This window comes from Prionailurus bengalensis, chromosome C2 (assembly GCF_016509475.1).
Source record: "Prionailurus bengalensis isolate Pbe53 chromosome C2, Fcat_Pben_1.1_paternal_pri, whole genome shotgun sequence".
NCBI classification, from domain to species: domain Eukaryota; kingdom Metazoa; phylum Chordata; class Mammalia; order Carnivora; family Felidae; genus Prionailurus; species Prionailurus bengalensis.
The window spans coordinates 114,455,014-114,481,526 of NC_057350.1; the positions used below are offsets into that span (position 1 = coordinate 114,455,014).

The 26,513-nt window shown below is 42.6% G+C and overlaps 1 protein-coding gene, 1 long non-coding RNA gene and 1 other non-coding gene across 3 annotated transcripts in view; 1 reads left to right on the plus strand and 2 right to left on the minus strand.

The window, feature by feature from the left end:
- ERICH6 (glutamate rich 6) overlaps positions 1-9,739 on the plus strand; it is a 29,727-nt gene extending 19,988 nt beyond the window's left edge. Inside the window, exons 12-14 of the mRNA XM_043595132.1 lie at positions 1,178-1,333; positions 4,441-4,669; positions 9,468-9,739. Of these exons, the coding sequence (XP_043451067.1) occupies positions 1,178-1,333; positions 4,441-4,669; positions 9,468-9,731 (649 nt within the window). The 3' untranslated portion in view covers positions 9,732-9,739. The remainder of the gene's footprint in view (positions 1-1,177; positions 1,334-4,440; positions 4,670-9,467) is intronic.
- Positions 9,740-11,187: 1,448 nt separating this feature from the next.
- On the minus strand, positions 11,188-23,288 carry LOC122491854. Its single transcript, XR_006299465.1, has 3 exons — positions 23,074-23,288; positions 13,420-13,430; positions 11,188-11,198 (listed from the first exon to the last, which is right to left on the minus strand). It is a non-coding gene; the product is annotated as an uncharacterized LOC122491854 (long non-coding RNA).
- On the minus strand, positions 12,896-13,078 carry LOC122492562. The gene has a single exon (XR_006299717.1). It is a non-coding gene; the product is annotated as a U2 spliceosomal RNA (small nuclear RNA).
- Positions 23,289-26,513: the final 3,225 nt, after the last annotated feature.

The following is a 26,513-nucleotide window of genomic DNA, read 5'->3' on the forward strand; positions in this document are numbered from 1 at the left end:
GGCTGCTTTTCAAAATGATTCAGAGTCAATCTTGTGTTTACTTCACCTCTGGGCTTCTGATCAGCTTAGATAGGACTGAGTATTAACGGTAAATTATCCTCAGTAGACTTTATTCTTTTTGATGCTATTGTAAATGGAATTATTTTCTTAATTACACTTTCAGAATGTTCACTGCTAGTATATAGAAATACAATTTATTTTTATATGTTGGTCTTGTAGCCTACAACCCTGCTGAACTTGTTTGTTCTAATATATTGTTTTGTGGATTCCTTTGGATTTTCTAAATACAAGAGCATGTCATCTGCAAACAAAGTTTTACATCTTTCATTTGCAATCTGGATGCCATTCATTTCTTTTTCTTGCATAAAATTTCCCTGGTTAGAACGTTTAGTGTAATGTTGAATAGAAGTGGGGAGAATGGACATTTTTGTTTAGTCACTGATCTTAGCGGGAAATCAGTCTTTCACCATTAAGTATGATGTTAGCTGTGGGTTTTTGTTAGACATTCTATTAGATTGAGGAGTCTCCCTTTCATTCCTAGTTCACTGAGTTGTTATCATGAAAAGGTGTAAGTTTTTGTCAAATGCTTTTTCTTCTTTTTTCTTTAAAAATTTTTTTCTTTAATGTTTATTTATTCTTGAGACAGAGACAGAGCATGAACAGGGGAGGGGCAGGGAGAGAGGGAGACACAGAATCTGAAACAGGCTCCAGGCTCTGAGCTGTCAGCATCGAGCCCGATGCAGGGCTCGAACCCACCAACTGTGAGATCATGACATGAGCAGAAGTCGGACGCTTAATTGACTGAGCCACCCAGGTGCCCCTCAAATGCTCTTTCTGTGTATACTGAGATGATTTTTTTTTCTTTTTATTCTATCAATATAGTATATTTCATTGATGGATTTTTAGATGTTAAGCCAACCTTGCATTCCTGGGATAAGTTCCTCTTTATCTAATACTATATAATCCTTTTTATATGTCACTGGATTCCATTTACCAGTATTTTGTTGAGGATTTTTGTGTCTTGTAAATATACTTTGATCCCATAAAAAGCATAAAATCCTTTTTGTAATAACAGTAACTCCCATTCTAGGATGGTTTCAAAGGGCTCTCTCATAAATTTATATCCAGAATAGTCAAGGACCATTAGAACAACTCAAATAACCTTATCTAATCTCAGCTACCCATCTGGAAACCTAGCCATCATCCGAGTGCCCAACAAAATAAATGGCTTCACTTGTATAGTCCAAGAAGACATGCCCACTGACCCTGCAATTTTAGCATTGCTAGATTCTTCTGGCAGAATTTCCTGCTATCATCCCAATGGAAATGTCTGGTAGGCTTCTAAGTTTCTCTTGCTGCCATTTGGCTGGGGGGGGGGGGAGTGGGGCGGTGGGGGTGTTGTGAAATTTTATTTTTTCTTTTATTTTTTCCAACTCTATTGAGATATAATTGACATTCAACATTGTGTAAATTAAAGGCATAAAATGTGTTGATTTGATATACTTGATATATTTCAAAATGATTATCCCATTGCATTATCTAACATCTCCATCACATCACATAATTACCATTTCTTTTTTGTGTTGAGAACATTTAAGATACACTCTCTTAGCAACTTTCAAGTATATATACAGTATTACTAGCTATAATCTCTATGTTGTACATTAAATCCCTAGAACTTATTCATCTTATAACTAGAAGCTTTCTTTTTCCTTTGAAATGATAAGAATGGCTTTAAGATTTATTTAAGTTAGTCTTTGGCAGTAATGTTCAACTCAGAGAAATTTTTTATTTATGTCATTCCATTTGCTTCCCAGTGGAAAAATCCCAGGCAACTATGTAAAACAAAGCTCATCATATTCTTTCTATAAACAGCAAGAAACATGAACTATATGATTTCAATATTAGAAAAAAACTCTCAATAAACTATATGGTCACCCTAAGGATTTGGGATATGAATCTAGTGATCTTCCTAGAGCCTGTGCCCTGATAATGTTATACTGACTCATCTATGGAAATAATTTACAATGGATAGCTGCTACACTGTGTTGTTATAGTTTGTGTGTGTGTTATTATAATTTGAGATATATTTGTAACTGTTCCTATATTCCTATAGCCACAACCAACAATAACATACAAACAAAATCTCTAAAGAAATTAAGATCCTGATCCAATTTTGACCTACTAACTTATATACTCTATGACTTCACATTATTTCATTTAACCTGAAAAAATTAAATTTGGGTCTTAATTTCATTTATTTTTATTTTTTTAATATTTATTTATTTGTGAGGGAGAGATAGCGTACGAGCAGGGGAGGGGCACAGAGGGAGACGCAGGATCCAGGCTCTGAGCTGTCAGCACAGAGCCCAATATGGGGCTTAAACCCACAAACTGGGAGAATATGACCTGAGCTGATGTCAGATGCTTAACCGACTGAGCCACCCGGGCTGACCTTCAAATGCAGTTCAAACTCTTTGAGTTTTCAGAAAGAGATATTCTCCCCCCTTTAAATTATTTACAGGAATAGCAATCTCATCTTGAGAAATTCTGTCAGTAATTGACAAAATTTGGACATTCTGCCAGTATTTGAGAAACTTAGGACATTTGTGGGTTTTTTTTTTAATTCTTTTTTTTAATGTTTATTTATTTTTGACAGAGAGAGAATGTGAGTGGGTTAGGGGCAGAGAGAGAGGGAGGGAGACACAGAATCTGAAACAGGCTCCAGGCTGTCAGCTGTCAGCACAGAGCCCAATGCGGGGCTCGAACTCACGAGCTGTGAGATCATGACCTGAGCCGAAGTTGGACGCTCAACCGACTGAGCCACCCAGGTGCCCCTGTGTTTTTTAAGTCCAAAGCAGCACTCAGTCCATTATCCCTATTTGTATTACTGGAGAATTTCTACTCATCCTTTCGGGTTTAATAAAGCGATGCTTTATTACATTTGGTGAAGTACCGTATTGTCACCAAATAAATATTCATTGGTTTCTAGGACTTTTCCCTTGTCTATGAAGTCCCCTGATCCAGCAGCTCAATTCCTGATGCTCTGATGGAACTTTCACATACTCTCACAGACCCCTTCTAGCTGCCTCTTGTGCAGCAAGCCCATCCCCCTGCTGGACTGATGTTTTTTGCTTTATGTTTTTTAATTTCAACATTTATTCATTTTTGAGAGCCAGAGAAAGAGAGAGAGAGAGCACAAGCAGGGGTGGGGTAGAAAGAGAGGGAGACACAGAATCTGAAGCAGGCTCCAGGCCCTGAGCTGTCAGTACAGAGCCTGACGTGGGGCTCAAACTCATGAACTATGAGATCATGACCTGAGCGGAAGTTGGACGTTTAACTGACTGAGCCGCCCAGGTGCCCCTAGAAGGGTGTTCTTTGAAGCCACATTCTGAATCCTTACCACTACCAGCATGTGTCTGCACTCACAGAATATTTATCAAATGAACAATCTATGTAAATAATTTTAGCCAAATATTATTTTCATCCCCATTTCGAGATGAAACCAAGCCTTCCTCCTCCCAGATACAGTAAGATAATTACCTCAATTTCTCATTTGCACTTTTGTTATTAGATCACTACCACTAATCAATAGTGGGGAAAGAAGATGTTAGTTATCTCACTCTAGGGGCCGTCATGGCCAACTCGTCTAGTTAAAAAAATAATAATTTGTTATCAAATTCAGCCAACTCTCTAAATACCCAGAGCTTAAGAAAGGGGTGGTGATCCAAGGTGGAAGAAGGTGAGAGAGCATGAGGAAGAAGGGCAGTCATTAGTGCCACCAGATCGCACACTTGGTCAGGCTTGGTATGTATGTAATGACGTAAAATGTAGTGTCCACTGTGCTAAGAGACTGGAGAGGCCCCATTAGTCTAACTTCCACCTTGTGCTCCATCACAGGGCTTTTCAGCTGCGCTCTGAGCCATCTCAGAGATGTTCCCCGAGCCACTCCTGCCCACACCCGGCCCTGATGAGAGCCCTCCTGGAAGGACTCCGGGCTCCCAGTTGCTGGGTGCTACGAAAACACAGCCATCCTGTACTGAGGCCAACCAGGCCTTCCGCCGCTGCTCTGCATTTCGTCCTGGAGAAAATCCAAGCACTGTTCTTCTCCCCTCTTTCAGGGATCGCCTGGTGTCCTGTATGTCTGCTCGTCCAGACTAATCCTTTCCTGCTTCCCCTTCATTCTTCCCAGCGCATAGTTTTCCAGACCCCTTTACCATCTGGTTCTGCCTTTTGGACCCAGTCTGGACCCACTACTTCAAATTAGCATAAAATTCAGTGGCGGTATCACCATGCCAAAGGTTACCTGCGGTTTTGCACTCTCCATACGCTACTGGCTAGCATGAACTGTAGCTCCCCTTGGCCAGCAAGTGACAGGGCTAATTTCAAGGCTGGATCATAACGTTACCGTTTATAATTTTTAATTTCCTTTCTGCCCAGGGTATACATCAATATCTTGGGAGGTCAATATTCAGATCAAGCTGGCAACAGAGTAAGGGCTTGGAATTGGTCCAGTTCGGCCCCTACCTCACCCTTTGTGTCATTTAAACCTGTCTTTCTGGCTTTGAATCATTACATTGGAGTTCGCATCTTAGAACAAGACAAGATTTCAATCGCCTTTCTGGCAATGGGCCAACAGGCAAGAATCAGTGTCGGGACCAAAGTGAAGGTAGGTACATTTTTGAAAACAGTTCAAAGCACTTAGAATAATAAGAGTAAATGGCTTTTGTCGGTGTTATTACTCAGATTATACTTGCGTGTAATCTACGGCCTATTAAGAGTTTTGGAATTCAATGAAAAAAAAACACATAGTGAAAATTTCAGGTGGAAATGAGGCAGCCTTATTGTTTGTTCTTCAGAAATTCCTTTTAGTTCACACTTAGATCCAACTAACATTTACTGTGTTTACTCTGAGACCAAGTAGTGTTGCTTTGGGGGTTTGGTTTTAGGGTTTTGTACTGTGTTTGTTTCTCCATTGTGCTATAGTAGAAAGCCCTGGACTGAGTCAGGAGACCTGGGTTCTCACCATGTGCAAGACCACACATATGTGCCATCTCCTTGGAGACACTTCCCAGACCTCCTAGTCCTTTGCCCAATCATGGCCTTCTCTGGGTCCTCCACGCACTACCCTTGGTCCCTATGCTCACTGAACCATGCTGCCTTACCTGCCCTTGTGGCTGCCTTTCCTACTGGATGGTGAGCTCCGGAAGCACAAAATCTCTGCCTTACTGATTCCTCTATCCTACCCAGGGCACGGCTCAGAGGACATGCTCAGCGACTGGCAACGGTTAATATCCTGGTCTTCGGGTTACGGGGATGTAGTTTCATACCTCAACCTTGCCACTTAGCTTAGTGGGTGAACTTGAACTTCACGGCCCTTCTCTATTAGATGTGGATAATGCTTCCTACCAAATAGATGGCTGTGAAGATTCAAAGGGAATGCAAAGTACTTGGTGTGGTGCTTGGCACCGACAAAGTACTCAGTAAATGATAGCTCTCTCTGTTAGTCAATTATACCTCAATAAAGTTGAAATGTAGATAGATATAAAGAGATCTATGGGGGACACTGGGTGGCTCAGTCAGGTAAGTATCCGACTTCAGCTCAGGTCATGATCTTGCAGTTTGTGGGTTTGAGCCCTGCATCAGTGGAGACCCTGCTTGGGATCTTCCTTCTCCCTCTGTCTCTCTGCCCCTCTCCCACTGGTGCGTGCTCCCAGGCTCTCGCTCCCTCCCAAAAAGAAACATTCAAAAGTATGTATTTAAAAAAAGAGAGATCTATGTAGCATATCTAGTGTGCGGCTCCAAACACGCCCCTTCACCTCTGAGGCCTTTCATTTCATCAATGATTAAAGGAAGAGATTGCTCCAGACCTCAAAGGTGTTGTCAACCTCTAAAAATTCTACACTTCTCGGTAAGTGGAAATAGGACCTCCATATTCAGTACAGGCAGGCCTATCTCATACACACCAAACAGAAGGGAGACTTCAGATCCGGCCAACAGGGACTGAGGATCTACGAAGTGCTCAGCACTATCCCCGCCACTTGCCATCAGTCCGGCCACCGCAGTCAGCTGTTCAGGCTCCCAACTATCCAGCGGCTTCTAATCCTACTCAGAGTAAAAGCCAAGGTCCTAGAAGAGACCTGCAATCCTGTACAGGCTCTGGACTTCCTTAACGTTCCCTCTGTTCTGCTCTCTCCTCCCTCGGCGTGCTCCAGCCACGCTGGCCTTCTCACTGTTCCTCAACAACACCAGGCATATCCCTGCCACAGGGCTTTTGCACCTGCTCTTCCCTCAACCTAAAACATCCCTCCCCTACTTAGCACACAGCTGCTGCGCCACTTCTTTCAGGTTTCTGTTCAGAGTCCTCTCTCCAGCACCCAGTCTAAACTAGTAGCGCCTCCTCCCCACCCCCACCCTGCCCTCTCTGTGCCTCTCTGGCCATATGGAGTCCTCTGGTTTTCTTTCCCTTCTAAATAGTTTGTCCTGTCTACTTTGGTTTCTTCAACTCCGTAGCTAATTGCATTTTCAAATAGATTTTTACAATTTGCCATCCTTCTCTTGTTCATTTCTACATGATCAAGGAATATGGCTTGCACTGTTTTCCCTGCTGTTCGAAATGTATTGATCATTTTTATTGGTGGCCGACTCCAGAATTTTTGTGACTGTTCCATGTATATTCGACCCCCCAAAAAAGTGCACTGTTGGGGCGCCTGGGTGGCGCAGTCGGTTAAGCGTCCGACTTCAGCCAGGTCACGATCTCGCGGTCCGTGAGTTCGAGCCCCGCGTCAGGCTCTGGACCGATGGCTCGGAGCCTGGAGCCTGTTTCCGATTCTGTGTCTCCCTCTCTCTCTGCCCCTCGCCCGTTCATGCTCTGTCTCTCTCTGTCCCAAAAATAAATAAACATTGAAAAAAAAATTTTTTTTTAAAGTGCACTGTTGTCACAAGCTTGTGTATGTCTAATGGCCCCACTGACACTTCTCTATCCTTTTCTTTTTATATTATTGGCTTACTTCTGAGCAACCTATGAAAGATGATTGCGAACTTGTTCCTTTCTCCCACTATTCCTATCAGGTTTTGCTTTCTGTATCTTTAGAAATATAGGTTAGGAAATTACAGATGCTGACCATCTTCCTGGGGTTTTCCTCGCTTATTCGCTCTTCGGCTGTGCCCATTATGTGAGTCAGTGTTATCAGTGAAGGTTGTTCTTTTTTTTTTTTTTTTAATTTTTTTTTCAACATTTTTATTTATTTTTGGGACAGAGAGAGACAGAGCATGAACGGGGGAGGGGCAGAGAGAGAGGGAGATACAGAATCGGAAACAGGCTCCAGGCTCCGAGCCATCAGCCCAGAGCCCGACGCGGGGCTCGAACTCACGGACTGTGAGATCGTGACCTGGCTGAAGTCGGACGCTTAACCGACTGCGCCACCCAGGCGCCCTGAAGGTTGTTCTTTTTGACAACAACAACAAAACGGTAACATTATCATTAGGTGTTATTCCCAATTTCCCTCCTGGTGACCTTTGCCTTAAATGCTATTCTACATGGTGTTAAACTGCTACACCTGCTTTCTTTTTAGTTAGCATTTGCTTGGTACATTTTTTTTTCATTCTTTGATTTTCAGTGTTTTTATACAGTTTTAGACGCGTCTCTTGCAAACAGTATATAACTGGATTTCGTTGTTTTCCTCAGCCTATTAGACTCAATCTTTTAATACATTGTATTTTAATGGTCACTCTAAAATTGTTAACACATCTTTTTTTTTTCTATGTGCATAGAATTAATTTCCAAGTCTTCTAGTTATTTCTTCTCTTTGACAACCGTTCTCTCAAAGTCCTCAGAAAATATTAACCATATATATTCCAAAGCCTCCCTCTGGCTACGAATGCTGTCTCCTTGAGTATTAGTATCCCTTGTAAGTAAATCTGTCCTCTCTTTCACGGCCTCAATTTTCCTCAGATATTTGGTGATTCCTGGCCATGTGTTCATTTTGTAATTGAGGATCCTGGCTTTCCCGCATGTTCTGCTTACTGAAGTTAGTTTGTGGGGACTGTGGGAAAGTAGATGTACTGCAGAGGGGCAGAAGGCTGGCCCCAGTGCCAGACTTCCAGCCCCAGCCTGGGGGCGCCATGGTTCAACGTGGAGGGCGAGGTGACGGCTGGCTCCCAACTGGTCATCCTAATATTTACCTCAGGGCCCCTCCTGCTTCTCACTTTTATTAACGTTGATCTCAGATTGTGTGTGTTTTGGGTTAGTGGTTTCATTTGGTCATTTCTCTCTCTGTGGAGATGGTCCTGTTTGCTTTATGATTTTCAGGAATTCAATAAGATTATTCCTGCTGATCAAATTCTTTTCTATTTCCTTTTTAAAATTTTTTTTATTTAAAAAAACGTTTTTTAATGTTTATTTTTGAGAGAGAGAGAGAGACAGAACACGAGCGAGGGAGACACAGAATCCGAAGCAGGCCCCAGGCTCTGAGCCATCAGCACAGAGCCTGACGTGGGGTTCGAACTCATAAGCCGCAAGATCATGACCCCAGCTGAAGTCGGACAATTAAACGACTGAGCCACCCAGGCGCCCCCAAAATCTTTCCTATTTCCTATAGCCATTGTCGATTTACTCTCTTAAAAAGTTTTCTGTCATCTTCCGGAAGTTGGGATTGAAGGGAAGTCAAAAATGCTGGTCCATTCCTGTTATTCATCCATCTCATATTCCTCTGTCCCTCCCTCCCTCCTTACCTTCTGATGCAGGGAGGGATGAAAATGCTGTGAGTTCTTGTATCCCTTGCAGGTAAGTGGTCACTCTGCTTGCAGAACGTAGCAGTTCAGCTTGTATTTAGCCCACCCACTGAGGCCGGCCCTGGATCCAGGCCCTGGAAACATTCAGGCAAGACCGTCCTACAGAGCCATTTCCCGACCTGCAGCTGCAAGGAGACCATCAGCCTGAATCACCAAAGGCTGTGAGGAGGGGTCATGGAGAGATTAATGTGGAATGGCCTCCTGGTGGGAGGGGCACGTTCTGGAAGGAAAGGAATTTCAGCCATCCCGGTCCTTCTTGAAAACTGGGCTCAGCTGCTACCTTCTCTGAGGAAGGCTGCCCACTCAGTGCCTTTCCTAGCTCCAGTCCAGCACGGACCATGCTCTCCCCACGGGGCATCTCCCGGGGAAGGGACTGTGTTTGCGGCATCTTTGTGCTCCCCTCAGCATATGCTCATAAATTACTTGCATAAATTGTAAGCCCTTGAAAGTACCCAAATTCTATGTGCTCTGGCCTGCTCTGGTCTCTCATATCTCCACAGCACTTCAGCCCCTTCCTCCTCCGGGTTAGGATAACACCACCACGGCCCCCTTGTGTAGCTAACGAGACCCGAGGGATTCCAACTCCAAATTAGTACCACCCCACACCTCCTCCTGCCTCCCGGTTTCCACAGATGGGACCCTGAGCTTCTCTTCTCTTTCTCTGTGCTGAAAAGCTACCTAACCCTGAGGAGATTCCAGTTCTCCGATACCTGAATGGGGATGACCTTCTTCTGCTGGCCCATTTAATAAAGATTCGACGCCTGTTTCACAAACTTGAAGGATGTGCGAATTTCCCGTCCAGCCAGGTTTGGGAAAAGCTGAAGCTACCTTCCTACCTGTCTTCACTTTCTCTAAAACTAATTGACCTTTGTCACAATTCCGGTGTAAAGCAAGATACCATAAGAAGAATAGAGGCTATAATAAACGAAAATATTTAATGCTGGCACTCCGATTTGTTTTGTTTTTCGGGGGGAGGAGGTGTGTGCGAGCTTTCAAGTAAGTGTTAAGGACCAGGAAATACCAAGAAATATGCTCTATTATACATTTAGAATACGGCCTGAGTCATCACTGGCTTACATCTGTAGTTGGAAAATGAAATCCGCTCTTCAGGATGCCAGAAGAGGAGCAAATGAGCGTCAGTGTCCATTCTCGGTTAGAGTTCTGTCAGGAAGACAGAGCAGGAGGATCCAATGGCTCCCAAACCTCCCGGCAGGCTCAGGAAGTGAAGGTCAAGGAGAACCCCTGCTGGCCTCCGGGCAATCTGGGAGTGAAGGAGTCTCAGGAAGCCGTGAAGCCAACAGCACCAAAGTGAGAGGCAGGAGCTCTTCGGGGCGGGCTACAGCCTCACCCAGGAGCACAGGGTCACAAAGTGCCATTTACCCCACGGCGCCCCGCCTGCCGCCTGCTGTCAGCCAGGCCGCTGCTTCTCTCCCACCTAGCAAACCTCAGGTCTCTCCCCAGAAGTCAACAGAGGTGCCTAGACTCATGGCTTGATCAGTGTTAGATGCCTCTCTCTCTTTTTTTTTTTTTTAAACTTTGCCTTTTCCCCTCTCTTTTCACTCATGAGTGAACTTTCAGTTTCTATCAAGTGAGACAAATATTAAACTAATTGGAATAATGTGCATCCATGTAGCTCTGGAAAAATAGCACACAACAGTACAACGCCTAACAGTGACAACAAAGCCTTCACTGAATCTGTTTTTGTACGACAGTAAGAACTGTTTTGGGGTGCGGAACCCATAGTGGATACTGAATAAAGCCTTGGTTAATTGGAGACTGGAGAGAGAACGAGATGCCATCTTTCCCCTCGTTGCTTCATGTTTAGTGACAGAATGTTATTTAAAAGTATCTTTACTTTAGGGCCATCTGGGTGGCTCTGTCCATTAGGCACCCAACTTTTTTTTTTTTCAACGTTTTTTATTTATTTTTGGGACAGAGAGAGACAGAGCATGAAGGGGGGAGGAGCAGAGAGAGAGGGAGACACAGAATCGGAAACAGGCTCCAGGCTCTGAGCCACCAGCCCAGAGCCCGACGCGGGGCTCGAACTCCCGGACCGCGAGATCGTGACCTGGCTGAAGTCGGACGCTTAACCGACTGCGCCACCCAGGCGCCCCTAAGCACCCAACTTTTGATTTCAGCTCAAGTCACGATCTCAGGGGACCAAGTCCCACGTTGGGCTCCCTGCTGAGTGTGGAGCCTGCTTAAGATTCTCTCTCTTTTAGGGGGGTGCCCAGGTGGCTCAGTCGGTCAAGCTTCCGACTTCAGCTCAGGTCATGTTCTCACGGTTTGTGAGTTCGAGCCCCGCGTCAGGCTCTCTGCAGACAGCCCGGAGCCTGGAGCTTCTTCAAATTCTGTGTCTCCCTCTCTCTCTCTCTCTGCCCCTCCCCTGCTCATACTCTTTCTCTCTCTCTCAAAAATAAATAATAAACATTAAAAAAAATTTAAAAAGATTCTCTCTCTTTCCTTCTGCCTCTTTTCCCCACTCATGCTCTCTCTCTCAAAAAAAATTATCGTTACTTTAAAAATGATAATTACATGTAATAAAGAAATTGATGCTGCTTCTTTAAAAATGTATTAAAAATAAAAATGTTTCCAAGTGAAAAATAGTTGTATCTGTATCTACTATTCTATTAGGGTCATATTTCAAGGCAGTTTTATCTAAAGGATTGAGTTGTTAAAAATAATAATAAATCTTATTTTGAACATCTATATATATTGGGGTATGCCACACATTTTATGCATCAGTGTCAGCTTTTCTATATGTCTATTTTAGGTAATCTCAGTTTTGAATAATCCATTCTGCTAACTCATGGGTTGTTTTTTCTCTTCTCAGTTTTTCACAATAAAAGCCTCTTCAAAAAAATTAAACTCTTAGGGCCACAAGGCTGTCATATACTAGTACTGCATAAATTGAGGGAGAAGAAAACACTTTAAATGTGTAGGTTTCTCCAGATGTAAATGTTAAAGAAACTCCTGATGTACTTCGAGCTTAAAGCAGTACTTCAAATCTTTGTCTCTCTTTATTCCTGACCTCAGGGTTACTTTTTTATTTTGTTTATGCATAGTTCAGACCTTACACATTTTTTGACAGATAAAATGATCACCTTTTAAGAAGATACATATATGCACTTCAATGAAACTGATAAGTAAAGGGATTAAAACACTCTGCTCCAGGTAAAGTTGGCCGCAAAGTGTGCTCAGCGAAGCCCTGCCGGGATCAAGATGTAAAAAAACATGTCCAGAGTATTAGCCTACGCAAACCTTTTCCACTGTATGAGCCAAATATTTTAAAGTACATTTTGTTGGTGGCCTTTTATGCTAACACCATAAATGGTTAAAGTAACACCATCTCCTTGTAGAAAATTTGGGAGATTACAGAAAAGTATAAAGATTTTAAACGTGCTCATAATCCGACCACATGGTGATGGCCATCTCTAATATTGTGCTCTATTTATTTCTAGGCCCTTATCTGTATTCACGTATGGGTGTGTTTTTGAAGAAAAAAAAGTTCAAGCAGAGAAATCAGTCACTGCCAATAAGAATTTTGAAAGATAGGAAGAAAACTAAATTTCTACTCCCCAAAGAAAGTTATAGAAAATTAAACTCTATTTAACAGAGAGACACCAAATAAGCCAAATAAACTAAATGCACATTATTTGTTAGTAAAGAAACAAGTATCTTCTGGAACTGTTAGTATTTCCATTTTCACTTATAAATTTTCCACCAGCTTATAAAAAAACTAAATGAACAAATAAAGCAAAATCTTTTAGAGTCTAACTTTTCATGGAGGTGCTAAATAAAATTGGTAACATTTGGGATGCCAGTCACATATTTATGAGCAAATGTTACACTTCATAATTTTTTAAAAACACAGAACTGCACTGCATTTTTCTCCAACTATGTTAGATAATACACAAAAGATTTAAAAATAGATTTTCATTCAAATTAATTTATTATGATTATTCTGTTGCTTCATTTTCCTACCAGACAACAAATATTGTGTGTGTATATTTCATGCTCTACCTTATTCCAGACACAAGGTATGGACTCCTTCAGGAATATATTCAACATAGAAAAATAAAATCATTTTAAGGAACATAAATACGATTGAGGTAATTCGGAATGAGTTGAACTGTTTCAAACACACCTCCCCTAATCCCCTTGCTAAAGCTGGCACAAGACAATCTGTAATGAAAAGATAACCCTCTTCAAATTATGCGTTTCCGTAGAGGGAGGGTCTTATCAGACACTACACTTGATCTTAGCCAAAAGGCTCAGAAGCGATGGGGACTGTCTTTTCAGTTTTTCCACTACAGCACAGAGTGAAATCCAGAAATTAGGAATACCCGCATTTGAGCCAAACTAGCAAATCAAAAGCAGGTGATAAAAAGACTGTTATGTGTGTCCACAGCCAGAAAGAGAACCCCTGAAGTTTCTCTGTCACACTTCGTGGTGACCCAGCAGTAGACAATGCACACAAGAGTGTGGGCGGAAAACAACACCGCTATTCGCATCCACTCTTTACATACTGCTCTACAGGACTGGCCCTGGGAAACGAAGATGACAGTGCCATGTCCATCCATATTCTTCAGAGATGATGCTCAGTTGAATCACTGTCCAAACAACACAGACGCTTTCTCTGTGTCACACTATGAAGCAAAGTGACAACACACTGCTTCTTGCTCCCTTGTTCACGTGAAAACATATAAACACTTAACAAATGTTGACCGAATAAACAAAGTGAAATCTCTGCCGGGGATATACACGGGGGTGGAGCAGAATTCTGGGCGTCTGGTCGCCGCTCTATCCATGGCTGATAGTGCGGGATGAGGACAGACTAACGGTGCCTCATTCAAAGTCTGGTTCTTACCTCAACAGTCTGTGGAAAACCTGGTTTTCTCTGGAGCTGAGCGGCCATGGGTTACAAATTCCTGTCAGACACACGGCTGGCACTGTCTCTCTATTCCCTGAATGTCTTAAGAAACCAGGTTTTCATTCCAGGTCTAGAATTCATTCCACCTACTTATTTGTTCATCTGCTTAATAAACACTTATTAAATGACTACTGTGTGCCAAGCACTAATGATACAAAGCTTAAAAACATATTTCCCTCTCCTCAGGGAAAAAGAGACCGTGACAAACAATGAGGTTAAGGGCAGCGACTGGAAATAGTACAGGGAGAAAGCCAAAGAGACCGCCTGTCCCAGCCCAGGAACGAGGTGTCATGAGGGGTGGAGGGCACAAAGGTGAGTGAATCAACTGATCAGTCTCAGAATAATCATCATATTTTTCTCCCAGAAGCAACAAGTAATCCTTTAGGAGGTCAGCTGGATTCAGGAATCACAGGTGATTCAAGCGATGCTCACAAAGTCGCCACTACCCAGATGAGGAGGAAATACATATATGCTCGGCCCCCTGAGGAGTCTTCCACACCATCAGTTGGCAAGAAAGGGCCAGAGATGACTAAGGCAAACCCCATCCTCTACCAAGCACTTACGGAAGCCACGATGACCTCCAGAAAGACGGAGAGAGAAGGATGGTAGCCATCGGTTCCAGGCACTGAGGCTAGAGGGGGATGGTCTGACTTTAGTCCAAAGAGAAAGATTCAAGGGCACCTGGGTGGCTCAGTTGGTTGAGAGTCCCAACTCGATTTGGGCTCAGGTCATGATCTCACAGTTCATGCTGAGAGCAGGGAGCCTGCTTGGGATTCTCTCTCTCCTTCTCTCTCTGCCCCTCTCCTGCTAGCGCTATCTCAATCTCTCTCAAAATAAATAAACATTTAAAAAAAAAAGAAAAGGAGAAAGATTCAACTGTGGATAGATTCAACGCCTGAGATCTTGGGACGTCTCAGAAGGACATAAGTAGCACTAAACAGGGTGTCTATATAGGATACTATCAGGGTCCTCTACATTCACCCCAATCTATACACCAGTGGTCAGCAAAACACTGGGACAGTGAATGCGAGAGAAGCGATAGGAAGGGGTAACAAGTTACCAAGTAGAGAAAGCGTCTATTCATTCACTCAGTAAAGATTTGGCACGTGTCAGGCATTGTTTGTGGCTCTCATGGCATTTACATTCCGGTGAGAGAAACAAAGTAAGCAATTTCAAATTGTGATAAATACAATGAAAAAACACACAGAGTAATGTGAATGAGAGCCTTGGGATAATTAGGAAGACAAAGAGGGGGGACTCCTTTAAATTGTGTGGTCAGAGGAGGCCTCTCAGAAGGGCTGATTTTTTTTTTAATTTTTTTTTTCAACGTTTATTTATTTTTGGGACAGAGAGAGACAGAGCATGAACGGGGGAGGGGCAGAGAGAGAGGGAGACACAGAATCAGAAACAGGCTCCAGGCTCTGAGCCATCAGCCCAGAGCCCGACGCGGGGCTCGAACTCACGGACCGCGAGATCGTGACCTGGCTGAAGTCGGACGCTTAACCGACTGCGCCACCCAGGCGCCCCAGAAGGGCTGATTTTTAAAGGCTAAGAAGAAACCAGTCATGCAATGAACTGGGAAGAGAGTGTTCCAGGCAGACAAAACGAGTTCTGAGGTGGGAATGAGTTTGCCTGTATGTTCCAGTCATAGAAAAAAAGCCACCCTGAATGAGGGGGGAGGCCGGGGAGGGTGGCCAGGTAAGAGGAAGCCAGATAAGGCAGGGCTGTGTATGCCATGGTAAGGAGTTTGGATTTTATTCCGCAAACACTTGTCCTTTTCTTTAAGGACAGTTTCAAGTCTGCAGAGTTGATCTAACTGCTCATCGCCCTTGTACTTTTTGTCTGTCCTACCCAGTAATGATAGCTGGGGGCAAGGATGAAACACAGTAACACTGAAATACCTTTGGAGAAAATGTAATTGGTGGCATCATTCTGGACAACAATCTACACTACCTAGGAAAGTCGAGGATGTGCGAACCCAACACATGGAAGTTCCAGCCCTACACAGATAAATCCTAGAGAAACACACATTTACACAAGAGGACAAAAAACAAGCTTGTGCTTGCAGCATTGTTTGTAATCACAAAACAAAATGTCCACTGACAGAAGAACAGGTAAACTGTGTTGTTATGGACTGAATGTTTGTGTTGCTCCAGAACTCATACGTTGAAATCTAATTCCCAGTGTGGTGGTATTTGGAGGGGGTGGGGGTGGGGGCTTTGGAGATAATTAGGTCATGAAGATAGAGAGCCCTTACGAATGGGAATAGCTGGGGCATCTGGGTGGTGCAGTTGGTTAAGCGTCTGACTCTTGATCTTGGCTCAGGTCATGATCTCATGGTTCATGAGATCCAGTCCCACGTTGGGCTCTAAGCTGTCAGCACAGAGCTTGCTTCAGGTCCTCTGTCTCCCTGTCTCTCTGCCCCTCCCCACGCTCTCTGTCAAAAATAAATAACCATCGGGGCGCCTGGGTGGCGCAGTCGGTTGAGCGTCCGACTTCAGCCAGGTCACGATCCCACGGTCCGTGAGTTCGAGCCCCGAGTCAGGCTCTGGGCTGATGGCTCAGAGCCTGGAGCCTGTTTCCGATTCTGTGTCTCCCTCTCTCTCTGCCCCTCCCCCGTTCATGCTCTGTCTCTCTCTGTCCCAAAAATAAATAAACGTTGAAAAAAAAAAAATAATAACCATCAAAAACAAAACAAAACAATGGGAATAGTACCCTTATCAAAAGAACCCAGAGAGTTAGCTCACGTTCCTTCCTCCACGTAAGGATGAAAGGAGAAATCAGCAGTCTGCAACCCGAAAGACAGCTCTCACCAGACCCCGGCCATACTGACACTGTGATCTCAGACTTCCCAGCTTCCAGAACTGTGAGAAATAAATTCATGTTGTTGATGAGCCATCTAATCTGTGGTGCTTGTTTTGCCAGCTTCAACTAAGACATGGTGTATTCATACAGTGGAATATCAAACAGCATTGAAAGTGAATGAACTAGACTACCTGAAATCAACACAAATAACCCTCAAAAACGGTCTCACTTTGAAGGAAAAAATCAAAAGGGCAGAGGAATACTTCAGTATTATTCTATTTATATAAAGTCTCAAAACATGCAAAACAATGCCATATATCCTTTAGGTAGACACACCTATGCAGGAAAGTATAAAGAAAGGCAGGGGAGTGATAGACATCAAGTTTCAGGCTGGTGCTACCACTGAAGTGTATGTGATGGGGACAGGGGGGACAGGAGCTTTGACTAGCTCTCAAGCAAGGTGCTAATAAGTTCATAGGCCTTCGTTAATTATTCTTTATATGTATTTTTAATATCCAAAGTTGATCTTTTTCACTTTTTTACAAGACTAACCAGAAGCAGGTGAGCAAACACAGAAGGCATTTGAAGCAATTTTTTTTAGGAGAAGCAACAATTCTTTGAGTCAGCAGAAGCTTTAGCTGGGATCTTGAAATTAGAGTAGGGAATCAGGCCATGTAAGCTGGAACTTAGAAATTTCTTCTCTCCTCATCAGAATAAGTGATGTCCCTTTAATACAAATGGTATTCTTGTTTTTTCTTTAACTCAACCCTTACACGACTCTCCAGAGACAGAGACCAGCTTCAGAGCTTAACGTGAACAATTTAGGCATTCTCTACTCAAGTTCATTCAATTCGTGGACCGTCTGGAATGCATGCAGGTGATATTTTTCTATCTAAAAAGATGTGCTACATTTTCCTGTGCCCATACCGCCTGATTCATTTGCCCAATGCCAAGATCAGGCAGGGATGCTACACACACCCATGCGCTTGCAAGCTTTGACGATCCATTCACTGCGCCATTCAACAGAGACGGAGGAAAACAATCTCATTCCCAATTCCACAAAATCAAATGATGTTTATCCTCTGTGATCAAAAGACGGTATGATGGGGGGCGCCTGGGTGGCGCAGTTGGTTAAGCGTCCAACTTCAGCCAGGTCACGATCTCGTGCTCCGTGAGTTCGAGCCCCGCGTCAGGCTCTGGGCTGATGGCTCGGAGCCTGGAGCCTGTTTCCGATTCTGTGTCTCCCTCTCTCTCTGCCCCTCCCCCGTTCATGCTCTGTCTCTCTCTGTCCCAAAAATAAATAAACGTTGAAAAAAAAAAAATTAAAAAAAAAAAAAAAAGACGGTATGATGGTTTTTCACTAATTCTACAACAAAATAAGAACTAGGAAACAGGACAAATGAATCCTCTGTCTTACTCTTGTACTGATTACAGTTTAAATCTCACATGATGCTGCAAATTTTGAACAACACGGCCTGCAAGATGCTAAGTGACTTACTCAGGTCTCACAGTTAACCAGGCATTGGAACTAGAAAGCGAGCCCTGGTCTTTAGATCCCATCCAATGTTCTTCCTTCTGTTACTCACCTGGATGCTCTTCACCAAGAGCCAGAGCCCAGAGAGGTATGTGCTGAAGTAGAAATCATCAGTTAGACAATCCAGGGGCAAGTCCCACCTCCCCACAAGTAGTTCTGTGCCCTTGGGCTAGATCCTTAACCTCTCTAAGCCTCACTTCTCTCAGCTATAAACTGAAAAGAACAGAATCAACTTCCCACGGCTGTAGTGACCACTAGAGAGAACGTGGGTACAGCTACGCGGCCTGCTGGTAAGCTGTGCTCAGTGATGGGAAGGAGCCACCGTGATTGTTACAAAGACCCAGAATTAAACGTGCACAGATCCCAGCAGTCCATTCGCATGGTCCTTCCCAAACCAGGAAAGGATCTCACCTCTCTTCTGAGGATTAACAGAACTAGAAATAGATCAGTTAGGTGAGATAATTTTATTTTTTTAAAGATTTTTAAAAGTGTTTTTATTTATTTTGTGTGTGTGTGTGGGGGGGTGGGAGCAAAGAGAGAGATAGAGAGAGAATCCCAAGCAGGTTCCACGCTGTCAGTGCAGAGCCCGACATGGAGCTTGATCTCACAAACCGGGGATCATGACCTGAGCCGAAAACAAGAGTCAGATGCTTAACTGACTGAGCCACTCAGGCGCCCCACAAGATAATTTAAAGTACTAACGGGAAGTGAAAGATGCCGTTAGAAGAGAATGATTTGATTATTACTATTAAAATAAGCTATATTAATACATTTTAACAATAGTAAAAGTAACTTTGTGCCACAAAGACATACGTGTTTCTCCGTTGCCCACAGATTATATATAGAAAGTGCCATGTCCGAAACACCCACACAATTCTGCAAGCACACATTTAAGTTTCTGTAGTGCTTACTGTTCATCAATCATAAAACAGATGAAGTTGTAAAGCACGGGTCCATTTCTGCTTCACTGAACTATAAAGACAAGGTTTGAAATAAATTATATCCTAGTGAATGGCCCTTGGGCCTCCAGAAGGAAGAAAGCAATCCATCCACATTGGCGATCTTCTAACTCTTCCCTTCTCCTGCCCTTAAAAAAGTGTTTCTAATACATGTTCTCCCTTGCACAATTTTCATTTGATATCTATAAGGACTCATAATGAAGTTAAGTGGTTGTGAAGAATATAATTTATAATGTACTGTAAACCTGGACATTTTGAAGTAAAACATTACTTTCTAAAATGAGACTGATGGACTCTAAATGCTATGGCAATATGATGCCCACCTTTATTCATTCAAAAAAATACATAAACTCACTCTTCTTTAACATACCACCTGTTTGAAAATCACTATTCTTTCCACTTTGTTATATATTTTAAAAGACCCATGTGATAAGAAAAAATCAAATAAATAAATAAACAAACAAACAAACAGGGCACCTGGGTGGCTCAGTCGGTTAACTGTCCGGCTTCGGCTCAAGTCATGATCTCACAGTTTGTGAATTCGAGCCCTTCATCGGGCTCTATGCTGACGACTGGGAGCCTGGAACCTACTTCGGATTCTGTGTCTCCCTCTCTCTCTCTGCCCCTCCCCTGCCCAAACTGTGTGTGTCTCTCTCTCTCTCTCTCAAAAGTAAATAAAAACACTAAAAAATCCCCACAACATACAAATACCTATACATACATATTTTATATACACATATTTTGTATATTTATACACACACATGCACGCACAAAACCAGAGGGCCTGGTTCCACCACTAGATTCTAAATTTAAATTGGTCTGGTATGTGGATGGGCTTCAGCCTTTTTTTAATGCTTCCCAGCTGATTCTGAAGAACAGCCAAGGTTGATAATGACTGGGTTAGGGCTAAACTAAGCGAGAAAAAAATTTCCTTACAAGCATCATGATCAGCACAGACTTGTGCCTACACTGTGGGTAGTATCAGCAGGACCTATTAGTTCTGTTCTTTCCCTTTCTGCTGGAAAGAAAAATCACCACCTCTACTATGAAGAACTCAGGGACACAGTGGTTGTCTAGGAATTCAGGGACAGAAGAAGCGTTTTTCCTGGTAAAGCATACGGTCTCATGCAGACATCAAACTGACAACCTCAGACTCAAAGAAAATGTGATTTTTTGTTTGTTTAATCAACTTTTAAAAAGAATCAATGCATCCATTTTAAGTGTAGTGCTATTATATTATCTCCTTTATTGCAAGGCTACCTCTTCCTCTATAATCAATGTGTCTTGTTTTCCACTGGCTGTTTTAAAGACTTTTCTCTTTATTACTGGTTTCCACAAGGTAGAAAAGCAGAAAAAAAAAAAATCAATGAAACCAAAATTTGGTTCTTTGAAAAGACAGACAAAATTGATAAAACTTTAGCTAGACTAGCCAAGGGAAAAGAGAGAAGGCTCAAATTACTTCAAACAGGAAGAGAGGACATTTACCAAACTTACAGAAATAAAAAGGATTCTAAGGGAAAACTACGAACAACTGTATACTAACATCAGGTAGTTTAAATGAAATGGAGAAATTGCCAGGAATACACAAAATACTGAAACTGACATAAAAGAGGCGCGCCTGGGTGGTTCAGTCAGTTAAGTGTCTGACTTCGGCTCAGGTCATGATCTTGCAATTCAAGAGTTTGAGTCCCACATCAGGCTCTGTGCTGACAGTATGGAGCCTGGAGCCTGCTTTGGATTCTGTCTCCCTCTCTCTCTGCACCTCCCCCAATTGCACTCTGTCTCTCTCTCTCTCTCTGTCTCTCAAAAATAAATAAACATTAAAAAAAATTTTAAAAAAGGAAATGGAAAATGGGACTTGGTTTATAATAAGTAAAGAGATCAAATCAGTAATTTTTAACTTTCTACAAAGCTCAGGCCCAAAGAAAAGAGAGCAGCACTGGTAAATTTTTACCAAACATGCAGAGAAGAATATGAATTCTTCACAAGTTGTTCCAAAAAACAGAAGAGGAATAGACACTTTCTAACCCATTTTATGAGGCCAGTATTACCCTGATAGCCAATTGGACAAAAATTGCACAAGAAAAGAAACTAAAGATCTATGTGGCTTGGAAATACAGATGTAAAAATTCTCAACCAACGCTAGCAAACCGAATCCAGCAACATATAACAAAGATTATACATCGTGACCAAGTGAAATTTATTCGAAGAATATAAGGTTGGCTTAACACCTGAAAATCAACGTAACAGACAATAACATAGAATAAAGAGAAAATATGATCATCTTAATAACTGCAGAAAAAACAGGCACTTCCTCACCTTGATAGAGGACATCTCTAGGTACTTCACAGCTAGTATCAGACTTAAAGGTGAAAGACTAGACGCTTTCCACCAAAATCAGGAATATTCAAGGATGTCTGCTCCAGCCAGTTCTAATTATCATCGTATTGGAGGTTCTCTTGAAGGTGATGAAATTACTCTAAAACCGACTGTGATTGGAGGGGATTTAGCGAGGACAAAAATGATCTAAAATTAGGTTGCAATGATAGTTGCACAAACCTGTAAATATACTAAATGACATCAACTTGTATAGTTTAAATGAGTGAATTGTGTGGCATGTGAATTATATTTCAACAAAACACAGACTTTTGGGAACATTTTCCACCATTATTTCTCAAATATTTTCTTCTCTCTGCCCCAAGACTTTGGTTACTCAAAAATTCTCTCTCATAACATTGTCCCACAGGTCACTGACGTTCAGTCTTTTGTCTCTTCCTTCAGTTTAGTTTCTTTTGCTGTGTCAAATTCACTGACCTTTTCATCAGTGTCTTATCTTCTTATAAGCTTCTCCAGTGAATTATTCATGTAAGATATTGCATTGTTCCACTGGGAAGTTCCAAATAGGAAGTTCTATTTGGTTCCTTTTTTATACATCCAATTTCTCTCGTGATTGTATTCATGTTTTTAAATATTTGAACATATGTATAAAAACGGCATTGGGGTGTCTGAGTGGCTCAATCGGTTAAGCATTTGACTTCAGCTCAGGTCATGATTTCATGGTTCGTGGGTTCGAGCCCCGCATCTGGCTCTGTGCTGACAGCTCAGGGCCTGGAGCCTGCTTCAGATTCTGTGTCTCCCCCTCTCTCTCTCTGCCCCTCCCCTGCTCGTTCTCTGTTTCTGTCTCTCAAAAATAAATAAATGGTAAAAAAACAAAACAAAACAAAACAAAACTGTATGAAAATCTTTGTCTGCTAATTCCATCATGTTAGTCATTTCTGGGTAGCTTCCATTTATCAGTTTTTTCTCCTGGCTATGACTCACATTTTCCTGAGTCTTTCCACGCGCAGTAATTTTTTGTTAAATCAGCATCACAAACTCTATATTGGGGATTGTTAAATTTTATTGTTTCCTTTACAGGGCGTTAGGAGCATTCTGTGAGGCAATTAGGTTAATTTTGGATCATGGTGAGCCTTTCAAGGCTTGTTATTAAGCTTATTGGTGTGAGCTGAGGGCAGTCTTTACTCTGGGCTAGTTCAGCCCTACTGCCAAGGGGTAACCTTCTGGAGTCTTGACTGAATGTCCTACATGTATAAATCTCCATTCTAGCAGCTCAACACATGAATGATTCTCAGCCTTTCTGAGCTCTGGGAATCGTGCTCCTATAACCCTCCATTCTTTTTTTTTTTTTTTTTTTTAATTTTTTTTTCCCAACGTTTATTTATTTTTGGGACAGAGAGAGACAGAGCATGAACGGGGGAGGGGCAGAGAGAGAGGGAGACACAGAATGGGAAACAGGCTCCAGGCTCTGAGCCATCAGCCCAGAGCCCGACGCAGGGCTCGAACTCACGGACCGCGAGATCGTGACCTGGCTGAAGTCGGACGCTTAACCGACTGCGCCACCCAGGCGCCCCAAACCCTCCATTCTTTGTACAGCCTCATTGGGTTTCAGCATTACACTCAAGAGAACTATGGAGACTTCTGGAGGTCTTTCTTCACATAGCTCCCACCTCTGTGGTTTCTTTCCTAAAATTCTAGCCACTTCCTTGAACTCCAATCTGCCTCCTCAGCTTAGTAAAATGACTGCGCTCTGCTTGGGATCTCTGCACGTTGGTCTGGAAAGTGCCTCTGTCACCAACTCAATTGTGTTCCCTCCAATATACTGAAGCCCTAATCCTTAATGTGACTATATTTAGAGACAGGGCCTTTGGTAAGGTAATTAAATGAGGTCATAGGAGTGGGGTCCTAATCCTATAGGACTGGTGTCCCCCCCAACCCTGCTTAAAGAGAGAGAGAGCGACAGAGGGAGACAGAGAGAGAATCTCAAGCAGGCTCCATGCTCATTACAGTCTGACATGGGGCTTGATCCACAACCCTGAGCTGAAATCAAGAGTTGGATGCTCAACTGACTGAGTCACCCAGGTGCCCAGGCTGGTGTCCTAAGAGACACAGGGTTCTCTTTCTCTCTCTTTCCATGTGGCCACAGAAGAAAGATCATGTGAGGACACAGTGAGAAGACAGCCATCCACAAGCCAGAAGGGAGGCCTCACCAGGAACCAACCCTGATTGCACTTCAATGTTGGCCTTCTAGTCTCATAACTGTAAGAACATAAATTTCTGTTTTTTAAGCCACTCAGCCTATGATATTTTGTTATAGCAGACTATGTCAGTACGGCCTCCAAGAGAAAGCCTACACCATTGTATGTAGTTCCTTGTTATTTCCCTCTTAGGGATCAAGGTCCTGCACTGCCTGCTGTCCAATTTCTGAAAATAGTCATTTCACATATTTCATCTTTCTCTAGTTTATTCAGGAAGGTTCAGTTCCAGGTAATCCCAATTAAATGAATTTCTGAGAAGAGAAAAAGATGGAGAGTCACAACCCCACCATGAGGGACACTTGAGAAATCTTCAGTCACCACCCACTACACTCCAGGAAAAAAACAAGTACATTATGCCATTTTGATTGGGGTGGGAGTTAGGATCCTAAATGTATCAGGCAGCCCAGCAGAGTCCTAGCAAGATTTCAGACTTCATCAAGATAACACTTCTGGTCCTGTTCATACTTGTATTGGCATGGAGTTCTCATTCAGTTCAAGGGAGTAATCAGTTTACTTTCCATCATACAATTTTCCTTGGAATTAATAAGAAAAATTAACCCCCCAAGTGAAGGTCTAGGCTCAGTGTCCTTCCTGAAATCAGTACTCACATGACAGGGACTGTAGATGTTAATTAAGATTATACCCTGGGCTGGGCCACAGAGGGCAAGGATGACGTCTCAGAAAAACAAGAAAGAACAATCACACTAAACCACCAGGCACTTTAATTACAGTGAATTTCATGCTCTCAGGGCAAGAAGGGAGGCTCCTTAGGCAATGAGCAGAAAATAGATACCGAGGAATGTAAATGATACCCAAGGGTTAAAAGCTGTATTGTAAACATGAAACTTTAGATTTAAAGGAGGAGAATTCTGAGGGAGTCTAGTTTCAGCGTGACAGGGAACCCTGAAGTAAAAGAAAACTCGAATACAAAGGGACTGTAACCACAAAAGCTCACACTGGTTTTTTTAACTGAATAAATTACAGTATATATTTCCAAGGTCAAAGAAGTCTAAAGAGATGCTAAGAGAATGCCAGAATAATGTTTTTGTTAGAGCCTCTGGATATTTCTTTCCCCTTCCCAGCCTCCCCTCCATTCCCACCCCGTATCCTCACTACAGCCAGAATCCCTTTTTTAAAAAATTTATCTAAATTCAAGTTAGTTAACATACAGTGTAATATTGGTTTTAGGAGTAGAATTTAGTGATTCATCTCTTACACAGAACACCCAGTGCTCATCCCAACTGGTGCCCTCTTGTAATGCCTATCGCCCATTTAACCCATCTCCCCACCTATCTTCTCTCCAGCAACCCTCAGCTTGCTCTCTGTATTTAAGAGTCTCTTAGGGTTTGCCTCCCCTCTGTTTTTCTTATTTTTCCTTCCCTTCCCCTATGTTCATCTGTTTTATTTCTTAAATTCCACATGAGTGAAATCATATTGGTCTTTCTCTGACTTATTTCACTTAGCAGACTACACTCTAGTTCCATCCATGTTGTTGTAAATGGCAAGATTTCATTCTTTTTGATCGCTGAGCAATATTCCATTGTGTGTGTGTGTGTGTATATATGTGTGTGTGTATATATATATATACATATATGTGTATATATGTGTATACATGTGTATATATATATATACACATCAGTATATGTCCAGTCCTCTTTATCCAGTCACCATAACCTCTTTATCCAGTCATCAGTCGATAATTTCCATAATTTGGCTATTGTTAATAGTGCTACTACAGATATTGGGGTCCACGTGCCCCTTCGAATCAGAATTTTTGTATCCTTTGGATAAATACCTAGTAGTGAAATTGTTAGGTTGTAGGGTAGTTCTACTTTTTTTTTTTTAATGTTTATTTTTGAGAGAGAGAAAGAGAGCATGAGCGGGAGAGGGGCAGAGAGAGAGGGAGACACAGAATCTGAAGCAGGCTCTAGGCTCTGAGCTGTCAGCACAGAACCGATGCGGGCTTTGGTGAGTTCACCAACAGTAAGATCATGACCTGTGCCAAAGTTGGTCATTTAACTGACTGAGCCACCCAGGTGCCCTGGTAGTTCTACTTTTGTTTTCCAGAGTGGCTGCATCAGTTTGTGGAGAAAGAGAAATACTTTTGCACTGTTAGTGGGAATACAGCCAGACTCACTTCTTAAAATCCAGATCTGATCTCACTGCTCACCCACATAAAAACCTTCTGTGGCTATCATCCATAGAACACAGCCCAATTCCTCAGCTCTTAATGCCCTCAATCATCTTTCCCCAACCCCCCTTTCCAGCCTATTTCCCACTGTATCATCCCTCGTCCCCTGCCCCTCCTCCATATGCTATGCTCTGGACCCTTTCCCCTACAGGAATTAGCCACAAAGACCCCGTGCCTCTGTGCTTTCTGATCTTTAAAATGCTGTTCCTTCTGTGCCATCCCCCCTCACACCCGTGTATTTAAAATTCTATCTTCAAGGGCTTAAATCCAATGTCCCATCCTTCTCTGCTCCCGGGGCCCTCTTGTGAGGCTTCTTGTATCAGGATTTGCCATGTTTAACATTTTTGTGTGTCTTCTGTTCTAAGCTCCCTGAATGTAGAAATTGTGTCACACATCTTCACAACTTTTATCCTTCCCGTTACCAAACACACAGAAACCCCTCCAAAAAAAGCTTTTAAGGGACTAAATGGAAGTGTGATTCTGAAGCAGGAAAATTCCAAGAATAGGATTGACTTACAAGTGCGGATTTGCTTGGCTCTCAGTGTAGACTCTAAAGCCACTTCCCCCGCCTCAGTCAGCCTAAGGAAAGGTAGAGGCCCAGATGATTAAACTACATTGTAATTATTGGAAAACATTTCTGGACTCCAGTGGTATGGAATGTTATCACTTCTTACCATCCAACTAATTAATGCAAATACTTCAG